At 42.8% G+C, this 19,695-nt stretch overlaps 2 protein-coding genes across 7 annotated transcripts; one reads left to right on the top strand and one right to left on the bottom strand.

Annotated features, from left to right (window-relative positions):
* Window positions 1-3,371: 3,371 nt before the first annotated feature.
* fez2b (fasciculation and elongation protein zeta 2b) lies at window positions 3,372-16,301 on the top strand. 6 transcript variants are annotated; one of them, XM_047573708.1, is made up of 11 exons: window positions 3,372-3,770; window positions 6,822-6,930; window positions 7,138-7,260; window positions 8,451-8,592; window positions 9,237-9,364; window positions 10,215-10,364; window positions 10,621-10,701; window positions 11,177-11,252; window positions 12,074-12,139; window positions 12,390-12,417; window positions 12,834-16,301. In XM_047573708.1, exons 1-10 carry the CDS (start codon window positions 3,466-3,468, stop codon window positions 12,398-12,400), a joined length of 1,191 nt encoding a protein of 396 aa, XP_047429664.1. In that variant the 5' UTR covers window positions 3,372-3,465; the 3' UTR covers window positions 12,401-12,417; window positions 12,834-16,301. The 6 variants fall into 6 exon arrangements, with proteins under 6 accessions (XP_047429664.1, XP_047429662.1, XP_047429667.1 ...); XM_047573706.1 differs by lacking the exon at window positions 12,390-12,417 and having other exon boundaries at window positions 3,373-3,770; XM_047573711.1 differs by lacking the exon at window positions 10,621-10,701 and having other exon boundaries at window positions 3,375-3,770.
* Window positions 16,302-16,915: 614 nt separating this feature from the next.
* Window positions 16,916-18,805, bottom strand: si:ch211-57i17.5 (usherin). The gene is made up of 3 exons (XM_047574189.1): window positions 18,644-18,805; window positions 18,378-18,551; window positions 16,916-18,185 (listed from the first exon to the last, which is right to left on the bottom strand). The coding sequence occupies exons 1-3, from the start codon at window positions 18,653-18,655 to the stop codon at window positions 18,096-18,098; spliced, it is 276 nt and encodes a 91-aa protein (XP_047430145.1). The 5' UTR covers window positions 18,656-18,805; the 3' UTR covers window positions 16,916-18,095.
* Window positions 18,806-19,695: the final 890 nt, after the last annotated feature.

Below are 19,695 nucleotides of genomic sequence, written 5' to 3'. Positions count from 1 at the left end.
TGTGGTGAAATTTGGTGTTATGAAATAAAAGGACCAACAGGGGAAACGGAAATAGAATGAATAGAAATTACTTGAATAAACTTTCATTGTGGGAAAAAAAAGAAAGAAAAAAAAATCCAGGATGACATAACATTTCGTAACAACACAGACCCCGGTTCAGGTAGGGGATGATGATACATGACTGAACCACGACCCGCTCACCCAAACTCAAAATCTATCTAACGGTCGTGCGGTTCACCCCGCACATGTAGATCAAACCAAAACCAAAATAAAAAACACAACCTCGAACAAGTAGCTTGCACTGAACCACATAGCAACTACTGAAACTACTCAGCTAGCCTTTAGCATGCTCCCCAACTAGCGTGTTTCCTCCTTAGCCACAGCTAAGTGATTTATTTTGGATTTGTTTGAAAGGGCAGGTAGAAATTATGTTGACTAGACTAGATGTGTTGGCTATGCTCACCCTGGACATATTTTATATTGGCAAATAAAGAGGTTTCACAAACTGTTTGTTGAGCACTGGTTTTTATGGGTGGACGGAAAAGGTTTCTGTTGTGTACTGGTTCCCCTCCTAGGCCAGTTGTGGCATCTGCCACAGAGAAAAGATCTAATCAAGTCTTTGCACAGTAATTAGGTATACATAGGTTAATATTTTTTACTGTTCGGTTAAAATCAAAAAGCTGTTAGTTAACAATGATATTTCTAATTCAGAAAATATAATATACAAATTAAAGGTCACTTATTACATTAACTGTCTTTTGGGTTTCCCAAGAGAGGCTTTGAGATGTAGTGCTTCAGTGTGTAGTGGAGTGGAGCAGTAGTAGGTCAAAGTGTCTGTAGCAGATGCCTTCAGTACTTCAGTAGTACTTCAGGGTTACATTCAGTACAGTAGGCTATGTTGCAATTAGATTTTAGCTAAATAAACTCTGGGTCTGTAAAGACTCTAAGATTGGAACAACAATCACTTGTTCACACAGGTCCATGTAGGTTTGGATTGTATTTATATAGTAGTGAAATCATTCATTTAAAAACTGCATGTGGTGTTTATTTGCATTATCTTTGTAGAAAAAAAGTAGAAAAAAATACTAAAATATGCAATTCTTAGGGCGTTTTCAAAAAGGACACTTTTGCTCCTTAATGGTAACAACTCAGATAAATCAAATCACATGCACAGTACATATGCATACAGTAGTTAAATGCGAGAGGTCAAGTGTCTTCTGTCTCTGACTTATAGATCAGAGGAAGAGGACAAATGTCGCGTAAAGTCAGAAGCAGTTGTTTAGATGGCTGCTGTGGGTTATTAAAGCTTAGAGACGTTGCAGCCTGACAGAGGCTGAGGTGGAGACTGTGGCTTCAGGCGGAGGAGGCTGTGGACCATGGCAGAGGCTGGAAGGAGCAGGTGGGCACTGGAGGGCACTGGTGGGCACTGAAGGCGGACGAGACTGCTGCTGGTCGGAGGTAGGTGGAGACATCAGACTTGTTTGTTTAAAGATTCAAGCTGACGTGTTCTTTTCTTTTTAAATCTCACAGCTGCAGGTGGAATTTAAGGCTTAGGCTGGTTTCATTCATGAAACGGCTCAGTCTGCAGCCGTCTGAACAAAGCTGCAGGTCGACAATGACTTTGTGAGTGGTTTTATGAAGCGGTGCTGGAGACGATTTGTGAAGGGTGAAGGTGGATACGGCTGGCTGTCAGAGGCTGTATTACATAGACTGTAGTAACTGTTGATTTATGTTGTTGACTTTGCAGTTTTTATGACAACTTGAAGTTGAAGTGACGTAAATTAAAAGTCAGCACAAGCTGTGGTCTGTATTTACAGTGACTGGAGTCTTTACTAGTACGATATCGTATATTTACAACGATGTCCTTGTACTAGTATATTCCGTTTTCTTCTTCATTTATATCTCTTCCTGATGGGTAGCCGAGGTTTTTTTCGTTATTCAAAAATATTCACATCTATAAGTGGTGGTACTCAGAGACTCTGCCATCAGGATTTTTCATTGTGGTTATCTTTGGACGACTCAGTTTTTCCCACAGGCACTGCTTAATCAGTCAGCCGTGATGCAGGGTGTAGGGGCGAGGTCTGCCAGTTTTACATCTGTGAGGACACAAAAATGAAATTTTCAAGTTAAATGTGATTCCGAAGTAAATTATAATTGACCTAATTATCAGTGTCTATACGTGTGCTTGCAGTCTCTCCACTATGCTTTAAAATCCAGTTGTAATTTGTAATCTCAAACCTGCCAATATGCTCAGAGTCACATCAGATTCACTCCATCACAAATCATCCTTCAAAAATGAGTGTTGTTTAAAAATAATAATAATAAAAAAAAAAGTCTCACATTCATGATGAGATGGGTTTTGTCAGTTTCTGTTGTTCCGTCGCTGAAAAAGTTGTCACTGGAAATCTTTGCTTTTCACCAATTGTGGACTAGGCTAAATGCTGAAAGCTGCTTGTTCTTGTTTGTCTGTTGTAGAGGTTGTGTATTTATGAATTTGTTGTGAATTTGCTGTAGCAATGGTGGAACCTCTGAGCTCAGAGTTCTACCGAGGAACATCTCAATCAGGGTCAGAGGTCAGAGAATAATAATAACATGAGGATCCATGATGACAAGTTGACAAGTTATTTACTGTTTGTGTTCATTAGGTCTAATGTGGTTACCAATTTTGCCTTTCAAATTAGAGTGATGGGCATTCAGGTAATTTAACTGAATCTCAGAACATTTAGGGATGTTTTGGGATGGTTGAAATGTAGACATCAGTAGAGCATCATTGTTGCTGTAGTTACCTGGCATCACAATCTCCAACGGTCAGAAGTGAAATCCTATCCCTTTGTAATTCTTGGGCATGATATGACACCTGTCAGTCATTTACAAGAATTAAATGAATGAAAGCAGGGGGTGCTGGGGTTGTAAAAATGCAGCCCGTTAGCTTAGGAGGGCCCAGACCTGTTAGCCCACTTCTACCAGCTGTCACTGAGTTTTATTTATTCTTTATTTCAAATTAGGATCTCAGAAAAAGGGGAAAGGGCCATCTAGTGGTGTTTTCAGATAAAACAAAGGATCTATTTCTTTGGAAAGGCCATTCAGGCTACAATATACCATATAAAACTCAAGAGCCAGCAGTTAACTAGATTAGATGTGACTATTGTATAGAAAAAACTACCAACTAATACTAATACTTTACTCATACCGCGTTATAACGTGATACGTTTGACATTATAACGTGAAAATATATGTATATATTATATATCATGGCTGACAGGAGTGTGCTGTGTTGTGTGGGTTTGTTTTGCTCCATCTGGAAGGGGGAGGCGCTTAAAATTGACGTCACTCCACTCCGCCCACTCACTCCCCTCCACCTCTCTCTCTCCCACCGTCCCGTGGTTCAGTCGTGTCTCAAATCCGAAAACAGAGCACCTATCGAGGGGCTTTTCACCGACTGTCAACCGAGCTCCCGCGGCAGTCATGGCGGCGCCGTTAGCCCACTTCGACGAGGACTGGCAGGACTTTAATGAATTCAAGCCGTCCTCGGAGTCGGCCGACCAGCTGGACCAGCTGAACTCAAATGTGGGCGACCCGTCGGGCCTAGACGATTTCTCCGACCTGGACAACAGTTTCTCCGGGGAGATCTGCAGCTTCAAGTCGATGGAGGACCTCGTCCACGACTTCGACGAGAAGCTGACTGTGTGTTTCCGAAACTACAACACTACGACGGAAAACATCGCCCCCATTAAACCTATCTCGGAGGACAACTACCTGAAAGACGACGAGTGAGTGTGAATTTTTATGCGGATATTTTTAAACGGCAACTTTTAATCTCTCGGCTAGCTAGCCGCTTTAGCCTCAGGAAGCTAACCTGCCTCTGATGTTTCCCGGTGGGGACGCCGAGCTTAACTTCAATCACTGCAAAGTTTAGACTAAACTAAATACATAATTTCGTTATGTAGTGAAGATAGACTTAGCTAGCATCCAACTGCTGTGTTTTCAATGACAAATACAGTTTATTATTTTGGCTGTGTCCCTTGAAAGCGTTTGGTTCTGTGTGAGTTTAAAGGACAGGGGAGGGGTGATGCCACGTTCCCAGTACTTGATTTAAATGATGAGCTATCAAAGCACTGATTATTATTATTTATTGTTATTTAGGTTTTCAGCTTTTTATATTTTGGAGTGATTGAATTGCTGCTGGCTGCTTTACAGATGCTCTTTGTCCCGTGTGTGTGTGTATATAGTTTATTAGGTTGATCACATGAAACACTACAACTCTGACCCAACTTTTAGGAGCCTTGTTCCTTGTTGTTGTTGTTCCCTTTATGCTTTAACAGACCCAGTATGTTATGTTGCATACGTGCAATCATTACGCACAGGTGACACTGTCGGCATAGGTTATTGCCACAATAAACAGCCTCTGTTATTGGCCGGACGTCCAAATGAACACATTTACAAGCCACCCAGAGCAGATAGTCACATCAAGATGTTGCTGTAACTAACTGAGCTGAGTTGGCTCGATGAATCACCTTCCTCTTTCCTCTTGCCTCACATATTGCAACACTATGCCGCTGTTATTAAAGAATTAAAGCACAATTTGTGCAAGCTTCAGATCTGCAAAGAAGCTAGACATGCCTACATCAATGCTCCGGACCGGGGCTCTTTCATACGTACACTCACTTTACAAATCATCATGTACATTATTGAAACTGAATGCATTGTAACATAACTATAATAACAGTCCTGCACTAAGCCCACCTCTGTGTATCTTACAGTGTGCAGATTGTACTGAATCTGAGTAAGATAGGTGGACATTCAGCTGTTGTTAAAATCCTTTATTGACCACTTTGCATACTTAACATTTACGAGAGGTGAATAGAAAATGTTACCCATCATCTGTTTAAGGCAGACTTTTAAAACAGAGGTTTCTGACTTTTTTTTCTAATGCTGAATGGACCTGTTTTTGCTTGTTTGTCCTCTAAAAAATTTTTTTTATAGATTTTTTTGTATAGTATAGAATACCCATCATATTTTTCTATAAGCCTGTGATTATAACTTGTCATGCTTGAGAGTTTTGAACAGGTGCATGCTGGGCATTTTCGTTAAATGTTTTTGTTTTTATTAACCAGAACGGTTTAAATGAACTTCTGTATTAATATCACGTCAGTTAACATTAGATAAATATCCAGTATGTTATGTCACAGATGTTGACGGATGACATGAACTGGACTTGAGAGTGGATTTAGATAAGACCCCGCTGGCTTAGACAGTCTTTACGTGGGCAGGTTGATTGCCACACATACACATACAGATGGTCCTACATATCCGTGAGCTGGTCACAACAAAAAGTCTCTCTCAGTTAAAGGTAGGTCGATCAGACAGGAGGAAATAAACATTTATGACTGTCCTAGTTGAAGCAACGGAGGAAGTAGGGAGTGGAGTAATTGGACAGCAGCCTGCAGAAGCCCAAAGAGCAGTGCCAGGCTCTGTGAGAGTCTTTTCTGGATGACTGCATTTTTGCAGGACGTGCCTAGACCCTTAACAAGACTCTAGCTCCACCGTGTCAGAGACGCACTAAAGGATGACAAGGAGGAAATGCGTGTGGGTTTGAGTGAGAGACGGTACAGAAAAAGCAAATTGTTTACGTGTGCATTATTTGCGTGTGCCAATTATCCAGAGACAAACTAATATGTGCTGCATAAATATGTTCAAGCAAGTGAACAAGATTAGCACGGTGCTGAGGTGTGAACTCATAAATATGGTTCCTTGAAATTCAAAACCAGCCTCGTTTTTCGGTTCAAATGCACCCAACGAAACCGAAGCTAATGGTGTATTCTGGCTTGCGCTCACGTGCCGAAGACAGTGTCGGTGCTCGGGGCAGAAAAAATATTTCCTGCCAGCCTTTGCCCTATTTAGAACGACCCAACATCCCCCTGCTCCCCAAGCTGTGCATGAGCACTTCAGGGAGAAACACACGTGTTACATAAACATTTGTGTGTGTGCGTGTGATGGAGGGCATGACAACGCAGAGCCACTCTGACACATGGGTTCACAGCATCCATCCTTTCTCCGATTGCACAGTCAGAACCAGAGAAACAACCGCTTGAGTTTTATATCTTGAGCAAATGTGATATTCTGTCATAGATTAGAGGGACTGCACAGTTTCCAATAAAACTGAATTTAACCTTTAAAAGAGTCAGCCTAATGCTTGAATAAAATGATTCAGGTTTTTAGAGATGAAGCCAAAAACAGATAACACACGGTGCGACTGATTCGTTTATCCCGTGTATATATTTGCACATATTGTACAAGATTCTTCAAATCTGTTAACAAATATGTTTTTTAAAGATGATGGTGGAATTCACAGTCAACTCATCATGTTTAACAGACTTCGCGCTGCCATCTGTTCAGCTCCGATATGTTCTCTGCCAGCGCGCCCGCCACAGAGTATTGTAAACATTCAGCAGTCTGTCGGAGGTGGGACGACGCTGACGCTAAACCAGCCGACGTGGCTCTGATGAGATAACAACACAGTTTAGAGAAAGTAATAATAACAGATGCTCTTTGGAAAGTTTTCAACCATGTGCATTATCAACCAAGTCGATGTTTGGTTAGAGGTTTCAGTGTTTTTGTTGAAGCAGCAGGAGCGTAGTGAAGTGGTGAGGGAGCGGTCAGAGAACAGGACGTCATTCAGCCGTGTCATGCTGTGTCACAGGCAAAACGAGAAGGAAACAGGAGTTGTCTTATCTACAGTTGAAACCTGTTGTCTCTTTTGCTCTGTCTCATATTCGTCTTCAGTCCCGTTTAAGTCCCGGATCCTTCTTTCTGTCTTTCAGGGTGTGGAACGCTCTGACTGATAACTACGGCAACGTGATGCCCGTGGACTGGAAGACGTCGCACACTCGCTCCCTACACCTGCCCACCCTCAACCTCACCAGCCAGGAGGTACCATAGTCACACACACACACACACACACACACACACTCTGTGATGTATCACAGTGATCATGTTTCCAAGCACACAGGCCAGACAGACAAAGAGCAGATCCACAAATTGAAGCCGTTTGAATCTCTGCCTTCAATCTGCTTAACCACCTGTTTGTCGTCTCGTCCAAGTTGTCTCTCAATCTCTGCTCTCGCCTCCTTCCCCGAGGAACAGAAGTTGGACAACCAGTCTTTGGACCTGTCGGACGACGAGGAGCTGAGGGAGCAGATGGATATGCACTCGATCATCGTGTCCTCCATCAACGATGAGCCGCTCTTCACAGCTGAGCAGGTCACCTATTTACACACACTCCAGTTCCACAGCAGCGTGTTTTGGCAACTGTAACTGGAAGTCTGCTCTCGCTTTCATTTAAATATGGAAACTACATCCTCCTCCACATACAGGCACATGTATTAACAAAGCAGGGACTCTGTTTACATGAATATCAGTCTCAGTTCAGAGGCTTATCCTGGTTTTCTATCATACGTCATATTTGTTTTGAAGTTATCACCATTTCAGCCTCTAGAAACCAGGATAAGATTTTTACATAGGCAACGCATGTCCAAGACACTAAACATCTGTTCACAACTTAGAACTTAGTGTTGGTCAAAGTAGCAACACATGAGGTGGCAGATGTATATTGTGATTAGTGGAATACACGAATGACACAACAATGACATCCAACTTTTAAAAAGAAAAAGTGTAAAGTGACATAGTAGCAAAAACACAAAATATTTATTGGAACTCCATGCGGCTCCTCATACACCTCCACAATCACATCAGTGATCATTTGCACTGTTTTTTAGATGTGTTTATAATTTAGTTAGTTAACAGCTACAAGGGCAGAATATTTCAATAAAAGGAAATCATTTATAACAGCGGTCGGATGACAACACCCCTGCTGAGTAGGTGGCCCTTAATATAACCCAGGACGCGTTGTATGTTCACACTATAAAAGGAATGATGCCAGCAACCCAGATCAGATTAGTCAAATGTGTCTCCACAACTGGCCACTTGTGTTCTGAGGCCCAGGAAAGACGTCAGTGTAAGGGCTGAACGGGTTCTGAGTGGAACCTTAATAAAAATTTATTGTGTTTGAGTCTGTGTCTCCATAAATGTCAGCCGACACTTGAGCTGATTTTCTACTCATCCATCTGACTTTATTGGGTCTGTCCCTCAGATTCTTTATGAGATTTACACAAACATCGTCCGTGATGAGACATGAAGGTCAGACTGAGACAGACTTAGTCATGTGTGTCTAACACTCTGAGATAAACTAAGGGCGAGTTGCCGTGTTGTGCCAGCCTTTTGTTTGTTATTACAGAATGACAAAGCACAACTTAAATCACTCAGCTGTGCTCCCACTGGGTGTAGCAGAATAATCGTATAGAAGGAAACACAGTTGCTGGAAGTAACTGTTTGCGTATAAACATCAGCACTGGCTGAAAATGAACAAACTGTGAACCTCTGTCTGTGTTTAGGTGATAGAGGAGATAGAGGAGATGATGCAGGAGTCTCCAGACCCAGAGGACGACGAGAGTCCGTCCCAGTCCGACTTGTCCATGCTCTCTCAGGACCTCCACACTCTGAAACGCTCCGGCTCCAACACCAGCTACGAGGACCGTGAGTAACACTGTCTTACAAGAAAGACACACAGAGACCTTTCACTACACAATTATGTAACGTTGATGCGCCCTTTCACACTCTGCTGCCGCTTGACGGTTATCAATCCCAGTATGAAGCGCGATGGGTCGCACTGTCGTCTCGTGCATGAAGCCAGGCACATGCACAAACGTGATAACATCCTTACGTAATGTGTAACAAATGCAAAGAGACCGCAAGTGTGTTGCCTCAAAATGTTATATAATATAACGGCGTAGTGTACATCTCACACTGGTTTGTTTGTTCCTAACAAACGCCTTAAAGCTAAACATTTTGTTTTTATCTATCTGTTCGTATTAACTACACCACAATAATGGGTGCCACAAATTATATGCGCAGTGTTTACTCTCACTCAGAGAGACGGCGTCGCATTAAGAGATATTTGTCTTCTCTTTTAATGAGCATCAAACTCACAGTGTACTTCGGTTTCTTTAAAATGAGATGTTCTCTGTTATCACAAGGTTGTTCGTTGGCGATGATATTTTCTGAAGCCGGTACATGAATTCGACGTTACAAATGTAATGAACGTATCAGTCGTAAACTCGGCTCTGCCAAGTTTCCTCGCAAACCCGTACACGCCGCAAACGGCTCCAAATCACCCTCAGGGCTGCGTCAGCTGTCGGTGTCGGAGCTGACAGAGACCCTGGAGGAAGTGGAGACGGCCATCCGCCGCTACAGCGAGGAGCTCATCCAGGCCCTGGCGCTGCGAGACGAACTGGACTACGAGAAGGAGGTACTTACTTTGATTTTACCGCTTCAGTGCTGCCGTTACGCGCTTCGGTCGACAGCGAGTTCCTAACTCCAGCTTAAAGTGACCCGATGCGCCCTTTTCTACGCAGACATTTTAACATGTCACAGTGGGACAATAGAGGTTTATTAATTATAGCCCCATCCTCTTGGGGAAGGGAGGGCTGTTATTGCAGATGCCGCCTCGCTGTCACGTCTTAGTTGCACACTTAATTAATACCCCTGTGCCTTTCTGTTTACTAGCTCTATTAATAGGGAGAAGGCTGTGTTTGGACTAGTGGATACTGTGCGTTACTCGCATATTTGTACCGTGTCTGTGTGAGTTTAAGGTTTAATTCTGTTGGTGTTGAGTGAACGAGGGGACAGGGAGGGAGAGGGGTCCTAACCAGTGCAGAGAGATGCTCTGCGGGAGCAACGGGGTAAAATAAAATACCAACACAATGTTGTTTGTGTTATTTAAGAAAGGTTTCGGATTCGTCATGTGGTCATGGTGTGACACATGAAACTACGACGGATCAACAGAGTCCAGGCAATTATTAGGAACCACTGGTCACATCAGTATGTCGGCTGGGAAAAACGTTTTAATCAATCGAATCAAAAAGTTTCAAGCACAGTTCTTTGCACATCAGCTTGGTGAGAAGAGAACGTTCGGAGAGAGAGCTCAGCGAACTGCTAGCAGCTTTATTTTCACAGCGTTGTTAGCTTCAATGTCATAATGCTGTCAGTGTGTTGTGACGGCGTCTTTAAATAGACTTTGCCGAGAGCGCCGCGCGTCAAAACTACAGCGTGTTCCCAAAAAAACAGGAGAATTAAATGCAGTGTTTTTGCGCAAACAGGTGAAGAACAGCTTCATCTCGCTGCTGATCGACGTGCAGAACCGGCAGAAGGAGCACCGCGAGCTGCTGCGCAAGAAGAAGAAGATCAGGAGCACGACCACGACGGGGCCTAACGGGCAGAGGACGACCAGCACGCACGTACCGGGCACGGTGAGTCACGTGGCGACGGGGCGTGGGAGGAGGCGTCAGCGAAAATAAACACGTACGCCCTGAATGCACCATTATGATGATGATGATCAGTGAAACAGACGCACAAGCTTCACACATGATAAGAATAGATCCCCGACCTGACAGTCGGCATGGGTGAACCGGCGCCAGCCTTTCTTTTTTCCCTCTTTCCCTCGATGTAGAATCTTCCTCATCTGTCGTCAATCTCTTTTCTCCTCCTTCCTCTCGCTCCTTCTAGCTCCTCACTCTGGAGGGACTCTCCAATGTCATTCAAAATGGCCTCCGCCAAACTTTTGGCAACACAGGAGGGGACAAACAGGTGCCCCTGCTCTTTCTTTCCACACTGCAGATAAAATATGTTTTGTTTTTTTGTTTTTTCCTTCTCTCCGTTGGCATGTTTTTCTTTTCTACAGCTCCCACCGCTGGCGTCAATTCTTCATCTTTGATTTCTGTTCTCCTTAATTCAGTCATTATCTGCTTTCTTTTCTTTTTGTAATAATTTCATTGAAACAAACTCGCTCGTCATTTTTGTTTTGCAGCTTTTTGTGTTGCACGTTCTTGTTGTTCCATTGTTGTAAGCCAATATTACACTGTTGCTAGTTTTGTTTCTGCTCCACATCAGTAAAACTCTGACAGGCCTCTGAAACCAGTCAGCGGTTGCACACGAGCATCCTTCATCACGCTTCATTAGCCTGTCACAACAAGGAGCCGTTTTGCTTTCGTTCGGTGTGGTGGTTAATCTTTTTCCAACTGTGTCATTGTTCTTATCTAACATGATTATTTCCCCCCCTCAGTACCTGACCACAGTAATCCCTTATGAGAAGAAAGCAGGGTCCCCGTCTGTAGAGGACCTCCAGATCCTCACCAAGAGTGAGTGTTACCACCTGAACACACACTCGCACACACACACATCACACTGACAGAAAAATTGGGAGAGATTATTATTTACCGCCGTGCCTCTTCTCCTGAGAACTAGTGACACAAGCTGCTGTAGTCTGGGTTTAGGATTTGACCCACTCAGCAACCAGTTTTCAAGTCCGGATGGTCTTGCAGAGCCCTTTTATTTGCAAAAAGAATTTCAAATTAGGATATTTCAATCACTGGACAGTTTTCTACTTGGCCTCAATCCATATTAAATGAACTGAGCTCCACATTCGACAGTAACAGTTCTGAGTTTAGACTGAGATACAGATTCAGATACAGTGGCTGTCAGAGTGGTCCTGAGCCCACGCACTGCACCAAATAACCACAAGGGTTTGTGTGCTATGCATTTGTCTCTGATGTTTTTATTTAAATAAATGTACGGGTATGTCACTGTAAAATTATGTGGAAGTAAACAGCACGCAGTTGGTCACAAGTAGTTCATCACCCAGCAGGTATACTTCTGCAAAAGGCAGGCAGAGCTGATGTTCAACTGACTAACAACGTCACACAGGCGACTCTGTTTGGATCCCTGGGAGGGAGGGGAAATTCAAAACATACTTACATTTACCAGCAGTAGTCAACCGGTTCACCAAAGCCAACCAGTTGATCCAGATTGCTTCTTTAAATCTTTTTTTTTAATCACAATTTACACAGCGTTTGTGTCCTCCCACCTCTAAAGATAAGCAGTAGTAGAAGACGAGACAAGATGAGACAGCGTTCGTGACGTGGTATTTTTGAAATGTAATAATCTGATCTCTCCGTGCCAGTCCTCCACGCCATGAGGGACGACAGCGAGAAGGTGCCCGCCCTCCTAACAGACTACATCCTCAAAGGTAAGCACACGCTCAGCCAGTGAAACACCGAGCAGCTTCAGGTGATTTGTTGCAGAGTGAACACATTTCATGATGTCAGATCCAGACGTCCTCCTTTTCCTGTCGCCTGAAAGAGGAAGCGCAAAGTTTTATGTGTTCAGCGACAGTAGAGGAGAGAGTAGCACAGGCAACAATGCTTCTCTTGCATCCTTTCACCGTTGACGTGTTCCTTCCTTGTCTCTCACCTGTGCTGCGCTGTCCTTTTCGGTAGCTCTGGTATGAGAGCAGTGGAGACCGAGGTTTGTGAGGCTAACACAGATTATTCACCTTCAGCCTTCCCTTCTTTCTTTCTTTCTTTCTTTCTCTCTGTCTGCATAGTAACGTCACCTCTGCGCAGAAGCAGCCGCCTCCCCCCCACTCACTCTCCGCTGTAGTGCGCATACATATCGTGCCGTGTAGCGCTTGTGGCTGCACTAGACCTCCCACCCTTCCCCCCGAAAACACACCCGTGCACATAACCGGCCTTTACCGCGAGCTTGTAGTAGCAGCTGTTCACGTGTTTGCTTCTCACCTGTTACTAACCGTTTCCTCCTCTCTCACCGCACACCTATCCCCGCTGTAGTAGCTCTTCGGTAACTCGCGGCGCTCCCTCACGTGCCGCTGTGAATCGCTGACCAGCGTCCGGACTGAGCCCTGTCTGCTCTTGTCTCCACAGTTCTTTGCCCCACGTAAGGTCAAAAGGCGAGACCTGTGTTTCCAGAACCGTCCGCTGGACCGTCTGAAGAGGGTTCTGGTAATTTAAAACAACAACGACGACAGCAGCAAATAACACAGAGAAGAGATTGAAATCCAAACCTTCCTCCTTCCCTAGTTTTTAAAACATTTTGTTTTATTATTTTTTTTACTCTACCATTGTTGTTGTTCATAAGATTTTAACTCTAGATATAACTCCCTGTTCTGTATAGTTCATTTTTATTATTATTTTTTAAAATACCAGAGTGGTACATCCTTGAATAGCCTGACTGCATGACGACATATCTATGGATGCCAGTAGCCAGTATTAACACCTCACCTCTGGATTTGGGGTCAAGGTGGTTTTTTTTTTTAATTTTCCAGGGTTTTATCAGCAGGCCCAATGTGAGGGAAATGACGCTGTCTATTTTTTTTTTTTAAATTCATTTTATTTGCATTTTCCATGGAAAACCAATCCTGGCACGGCCTGTGAATCTCAAAGTGCCAGGAGGACGCAGTATCGAGCATAAAAAAAACAACTAGACTGTGTTAACGGCATTAGTTGATTGATTGCACATTAAGTCTTAAGGTTGTAAACTCTGCTTGCTGATGATCAAAGAGCAAAACCCCTTTAATTTAACTGTAGGTTCTTCCCTCGTCGCATGTTTTGGTTTTTTCGCTCAATATTAGCCGTTAGCCGAATGTTTAAAATGAAATATTTTGTATATGATCGAGAGAGAATTGCACAGTTTCGAGAACTTTTTACTTTTTGAAAAAGGGAAAAAAAAACAAAAAACGTGAAATGACTTAAGAAAGTAATCGCTGGATGAACAAACATGTAAAGCATATTTTTGGATAAGGCGTTGTTTTTAGTGAGATAAGGGACTCTTCAAGGATTTTGTAAATGCTGCCTATTGACCTCTTAGCACGCAAGTAGTGACCCCGCCCCCCCAAAACGTTATCGCTTCCCCGCGAGTCGCCATTTTATGAGTCTGCAGGTACCTCATGTGACGTTTTTTCCGTCTGTAGAAAATAACCTGGTCGTGTCGTTAGCTAGATAGTTTAGTCAAAATCATGCCAGCTTTTTATAGTTGTGAGTTCTCTCTCCCTGTTAAACTGTCGAGTCTTCTTGTGGTAGCACTCTGTCAGTGATTTAGTCGTGTAGTAGTGGCGTTTGTGAACTCGCCACAGAGTGCGTCTCGTTAGCTTAGATGAAGCTTAGAAACTTTAGCCATGGCTGAACAAAGCTTCCCCCACGTCGACGTGAAGAATCAGCGTCATCTATTTAAACACATCAGTCACTGTGAAGGTTAGTACTGAAACAGCAGTAGGGGGGCGCTCCGCTGATTTACCCCATCGGTGTGAACATCACGTTCAGTAGCGTAGGAGGATCTTTATCAAAGCCAAGAACATAAGATGTGGCTGTATGTTCACGTGCTCCTCAGATGTTCTTCCAGATTTTGGCGTGTTTGTGCTTTTAAGTCGGAAGCCGTATCAACTCCACTGATTACTCTCTAGCAATGTAGCGATTATCTGGTTATCACTGGGTTAAATTCGTTGACAGCAGAATGACAAAAGAGAGGGATGTAGAAAAACTTGCGTATTGAGAAAGACTTTTTGTCACGTACATTTGTGACTGTGGCTTTGTGTCTAGTTGCAAGCAGAGGATTTTTTCTGTATTTTCTCTGTATTGAGTGATATATACCCCATTAAGAAATCTAAAGGGAAGGCGTTACTCGCATTCTGATAAGAAAAGACTACGGCTTTGCCTAGCGAGGAGGCCACGTGCATATAAATAGTATCTATGTGACAACAAAGACCAAAGGAAACTGTCGATGAGGGGTTCTTAATAGTTTCAAACAACGTTAATGGTGATACATGTGTCTGTATTTGCTCTAAGTTGTGTTGTTAAATGCTAACATGTAGGATTAATTGAGGCTAACTCTCATCTGCTGTGCTGCTGTGTAAGTGACGTCAACAACTTGGCAAAGGTTTCCACTAAATAGTTGTTTCAGTTTAAGGAGGAATAAAAACAAAATTAAATTTTCACAATTGGGAAGTGATTTTTCCAATTATGCCGCGATGACACGAACGCACAGTGAGGTTAGAAATTCAAAACACGACACCTGCACTGCATCATGGTGATTATAGGATATCTCAGGATGACTGTGTATGGAGGTACAGATCACTGGAGCGCCCCTCCACAAGTCCACAAGTCCGTCGTGTCGCCCGCAAGTCGCTGCACTAAGGTTCAGATCACCAGCTGCTACAGGTCCCATCAGGTCTAGTCAAGCTCTCAGGTACGATCATCAGTGTTAGTAGTTTAAAAAAAAAAAAAAGAAGCTTGTGAAAGTTACTGACATTCCTGAGTTTGTTTCTGAAAACATTTTTAGCGGCGACACTTCAACTTGCTGCACTTTAATCTTTTCCAACCTTTTCTCCAGCGCGGAAGCCACTAAATCCAGGTAGCATTATAAATACATATTGACTGAATCAGGATTTCAGGAGACGTCATATAATGCTCCCAACTGTAGGTTGTGCTTTGTAGTAGCAGGTGTAGCAAAGATATCAGTGGGGGTTGCCGTAGCACTGGATGAGCAAAGCAGTGGTGAAATGTGTCAGAGACGAGTAAAGCGTGACTTATGGCCGGGAGGAAAGAGGAGGAAAGGGGTCGAGATAAAGATAACGCACGTTGGGGAAGATTGCACAAAGGGTTGCTAAAACGTAAGGGGTCCATTTATTATTTTGTAACGCAAGGCAAAAGCTCGTAGTGCTATATTTAACTATTTATACTATTACTTGTTTGTACTGTCGCCGGCTATGAAAACATTCACAAGCTAGCATGTGCTGCATGCACTTTACTGCTGCAAACACATTTCTCTGGATTGTTTATCTGTTTACGGGCGGGTTGAGGTTATCACACTAAAGGGAGGAGCGCACGAGGCAGAAAATATTCGTACTGACAAAACGATATCAGGAGGCTCTGGGCGGTTACACACACGTTGTTCCCTGTGTTCATCATAATCTGGTAAATCTTAAAGGAAAACGATTTGCAACTCAAACTGTGTACGTCTATCCGTTGTTAATAGATTTTAATGAAATCAGGACTGAAGGATCGCGTCTTCTCAGCAGACATATCAGTAAACTACAGTTTAGAGATTTATATTTATACAGGTACGGAAATTAACAATAATAATAATAATAATAATAAAAAAGAGGCTGCCTTTGTAAATGCCAGAAAATCTTTGTACATTTAACAAACTTCTTTTTTTAATGCAGTATAACTCCCCAGTTTGGGGGTTTTGTGTTTACTGTCTCACACGGTACTGCAGTACATTAATTTATTATGTAAATGTTTGTTTTGTAACCATATTGTTGACTGTGATGGTACAAGTGTTTTGTGCCCTCATTGCATTGCAACTCATTTCAAATAAAAGGAAAATATGTGTAAGTTTTTGGCTCATTCTAAGCTGTGTGTATGTGAGAGTGTATGCCATTAATTGTGAGACACATTTTTTTTGTCACTGCTTTATTAGATCTATTATAAACTTAATGCATATGAAAAAGAAAAAGACACTGTGAAAAAAACACTTTCATCTCCAAAACATCTACTTTCACGAACTAGAAAGGTCTTTGTTATATCTTTAAAAACGATGATCGATGAATACATTTCTCATCTCTCAGTTGGCCTACATTTAGCTTTTTGCAAATCATTATCTTGGATGTATTTTTAAAATATTTTAAAATAAAAAAAAACTTGACTTCAAACTTACAAAATAAGACTAGTAGTCAACGCATTTTATAGTCTCCTCCAATAAGGTCATCTCTGTTAACTGCTCAGATGAAGTTGTTCTTTCAGGAATACATCAAAATGAACGTGTGTCCTAATAAATTCATTAAAATATTCAATTAATTCAAGCTTGAATGCTTGAACTTAATCAGTTTGAAGTGTGAATCGCTTACTGCACAGGTGTCAAACGTATGGCCCGCGGGCCAGAGGCGGACCACCAGAGGGTCCCATTGTACATTGACATGATTCTAACATATTTTAGTAAAGGGATAATGGATAGCTTAATAATAATAATAATGTATATTTATAAATAGCGCTAGGCTGAGTTTAATATAGAAGTCATATAATAGGTGGGGTGTCTATCTCTATCTATCATTTGGGGTCCTTAAAAAACCCTGGTTTAGATGAAGGTTCAATAAAACGTTTTGTGTTCAGTCTTCTCTGGTTAATTTAAACTATTTTGTCGTTCCATTGTTCCGCTCTCCTGAACTTCTCAATTTCGGCGTCACTATGTGTGTGAGGATCTGTTTGCCCACGTTGTCTGAGCCAATTAGTCCAAAGTGGCCCTCATTTAAACTGAGTTTCTGTCTAATGGAAATCTGCCTTTCAGACCACGTAGGCCTCAGCACACATGCATGGTCTGAACTGAAGTCTCCCATCAGCTAATCTGCTCCACCACCACCAGTATCTAGACGTCGGGGGCCACCTTCATCTGGAACTCTATGATATCACTTCCCTTTGGATCTCACAAGCTCTTGTAATTTAACTGTATAGTAGAATCTTGCACTTCATTTTTGATCTTGCTGAACAATTTTAGTATCAGTTTAAATCAGACACTTCCATATTTCGTCAATCTTACCCTGTTGGACAATCTGACCACATGATGACATTCAGGAGAAAAAGAAGAAGAGAGGAGAGCGTTCTTTGCACGGTCCTCTCACCTACCAACTGACAACTTAATGGCACCTTATATTCTTGCGAGCTCGCTGTAGATTTTGTGTCTCTATTCCAAATAGCATCCAAACACACATAAAGCTACCTCTTACAAAAAATCATGGTAATGATAAAATCAAATAAAAGAATTCTCTGGAAGGCAAATAAAGAAAAAAAAAAGATTAAATACAGTGTGTTTGCATCTTTTGTTTGCTTTCTAGTTTCCTCTTCATTTTAATGTCAAGCACCTCCACAAAAACACGTGCTTCCATCAGAGGGATCCTCCTCCTCCAGATGTCAGAAAACGTTTTCATTCTCTTTGCACATCACGTATCCTGCTGATCTTGTCTTCAGTCACGTTGGTCTCCTTTATTTTCTCTCTTTTCCCTCAGCTGTGACCTCTTGACACCTCTTAACGAGCCACAGTGACGCTTCAGTTCTTCGGAACTGCACAAAAGACAAAGTGGACTTCACATGAGCATGGGGCCTCGTTGTGTAATCGTTAAACACCCAGGGCCGGGGTCACAAGTTGGTGTCGGTGAACATGGTGTGTTCCTTCCTCACGGTGCTGAAGCCTTTGACGGTGTCGACGAACTCCTCGTCGTCCATGAACTATAAAGGAGAAGAACCGTTAAATGGAGGAACCAGCGCCCACAATCTGTATTTATTTCTCCCCTCTGCCCCTGTTTAAAACTTCACCATTGTTCATTCTCAGAAATGAACAATGATGTGGCAGGACGTCTGTGTAATGTGACGTTTGTTGTGGCATGAACAGTTTCAGCATACGTTTTTGGGGTCTCTCACCATCCCACTGTCATGGCCTGAAATGTTCGGGTCCCACACTTCGTCGTCCCCCGCGAGCGACTTCCCGTCCATCACCTGGCTGATGCTGCGTCTCAGGGAGTTCACGCTGAGCATGCTCACGTCGCCCTGTCCAGGCACCTCGTCGTCAGGCTCGCATTTAGCTTCCAGCACTTCCTGGAAAGATTTTTAGAACAAGCGAAAGCGCTGTCGTCATGTAAGTTGCGTTCACGTGCGCGCACATACGCTGACGACACTTTGGTCTTTACCTCCACCTTCATGCTGAAGCCTTTGAGTGTTACGCTGTTGGAGAAGCCTGTGGTGTCAGGCACGGTGTCAAACTAAAAGGAAAGTGGGTGAGACTTTTACAAGAGGTGGTAATCTCATTTCTGCAACTTAAACAGATGACCTGAGTGGTAACCATTCCATAAACCATTAACGTGCAGCTTAACATTAGGGGATCATCCCGATCTATAGTACAAAAGACGACCTGGTCCCTAATTCAGTAGTATGCATTACAAGAGCTACTTTTATTTAAACATGAATTTCAAAAAGATAAAAATGCATCCACAGGAGATTTTGAGTGCATTATTATGCATTGAAATTGAAAATAGTACTTTCCATTTGGCATGTATAATAGAGCTGGAATTCCTCAGGGGAAGTATGAGTATATTTTTATAACATTAATGTAATTCCTTGCCGCGCTATTACTAAAGAAGGTACTTAATGAGTAGAGAAATGCCGTCAAGAAACGCAACAAGTTGTAGGTCTTCAACAGGGGGTCCACGACACCTAAGGGGTCCACGGAGGTACTCCAGGGGGGGTCACAAAATCTTTGGTTGATTAGACATTTTTTTATATATTTTTGTTATGGGATAAGGGATAACTTAGTATTGACTGCAAAATGCTAATGTATAAATAGCACTAGGCCAAGTTTACTATAGAACACATATAGTAGGTAGGGGGTCCCTATTTAATCTTTCCATCAGTTTGGGGTTCCTTGGCCTAAAACATTGAAGACCCCTGCAATAAGTCATAACCTGGATGCTTCCCAAACACGTTATTAGCTATGACAAGTTATCACACAGCGATTATTAACCAAGTAATCAGGGTGGATCTCCCCTCACCAGAACAGAGTTGCTGGCCGGGTACACGGCCATCGGGCTCCTCTTCTGCATGGGCAGGGCCACCAGCGGAGGTCTCTCTCTGGTGAAAGGGGGCTTATTCAGGGCCTGGTGTGGAATGACGGGAGGAAAGAGCTGAAGGTTGCCGAGCAGACGTTCGAAGTCTTTGCTTTTGCTGCTATCTGGTGGCTCATCTC

This window comes from Mugil cephalus, chromosome 21 (assembly GCF_022458985.1).
Source record: "Mugil cephalus isolate CIBA_MC_2020 chromosome 21, CIBA_Mcephalus_1.1, whole genome shotgun sequence".
Taxonomy (NCBI): Eukaryota; Metazoa; Chordata; class Actinopteri; order Mugiliformes; family Mugilidae; genus Mugil; species Mugil cephalus.
This window is presented reverse-complemented; position numbering and strand designations above follow the sequence as displayed.

Coding starts and splice junctions, on each gene's coding strand:
- fez2b (XM_047573706.1), top strand. CDS start 3,466: ATGGCGGCGCCGTTAGCCCACTTCGACGAGGACTGGCAGGACTTTAAT. Junction 9,365..10,214: donor AACTGGACTACGAGAAGGAG/GTACTTACTTTG, acceptor TTGCGCAAACAG/GTGAAGAACAGCTTCATCTC. Junction 11,253..12,073: donor CCTCCAGATCCTCACCAAGA/GTGAGTGTTACC, acceptor TCTCCGTGCCAG/TCCTCCACGCCATGAGGGAC.
- si:ch211-57i17.5 (XM_047574189.1), bottom strand. Junction 18,186..18,377: donor CAGGCCATGACAGTGGGATG/GTGAGAGACCCC, acceptor TCTCCTTTATAG/TTCATGGACGACGAGGAGTT.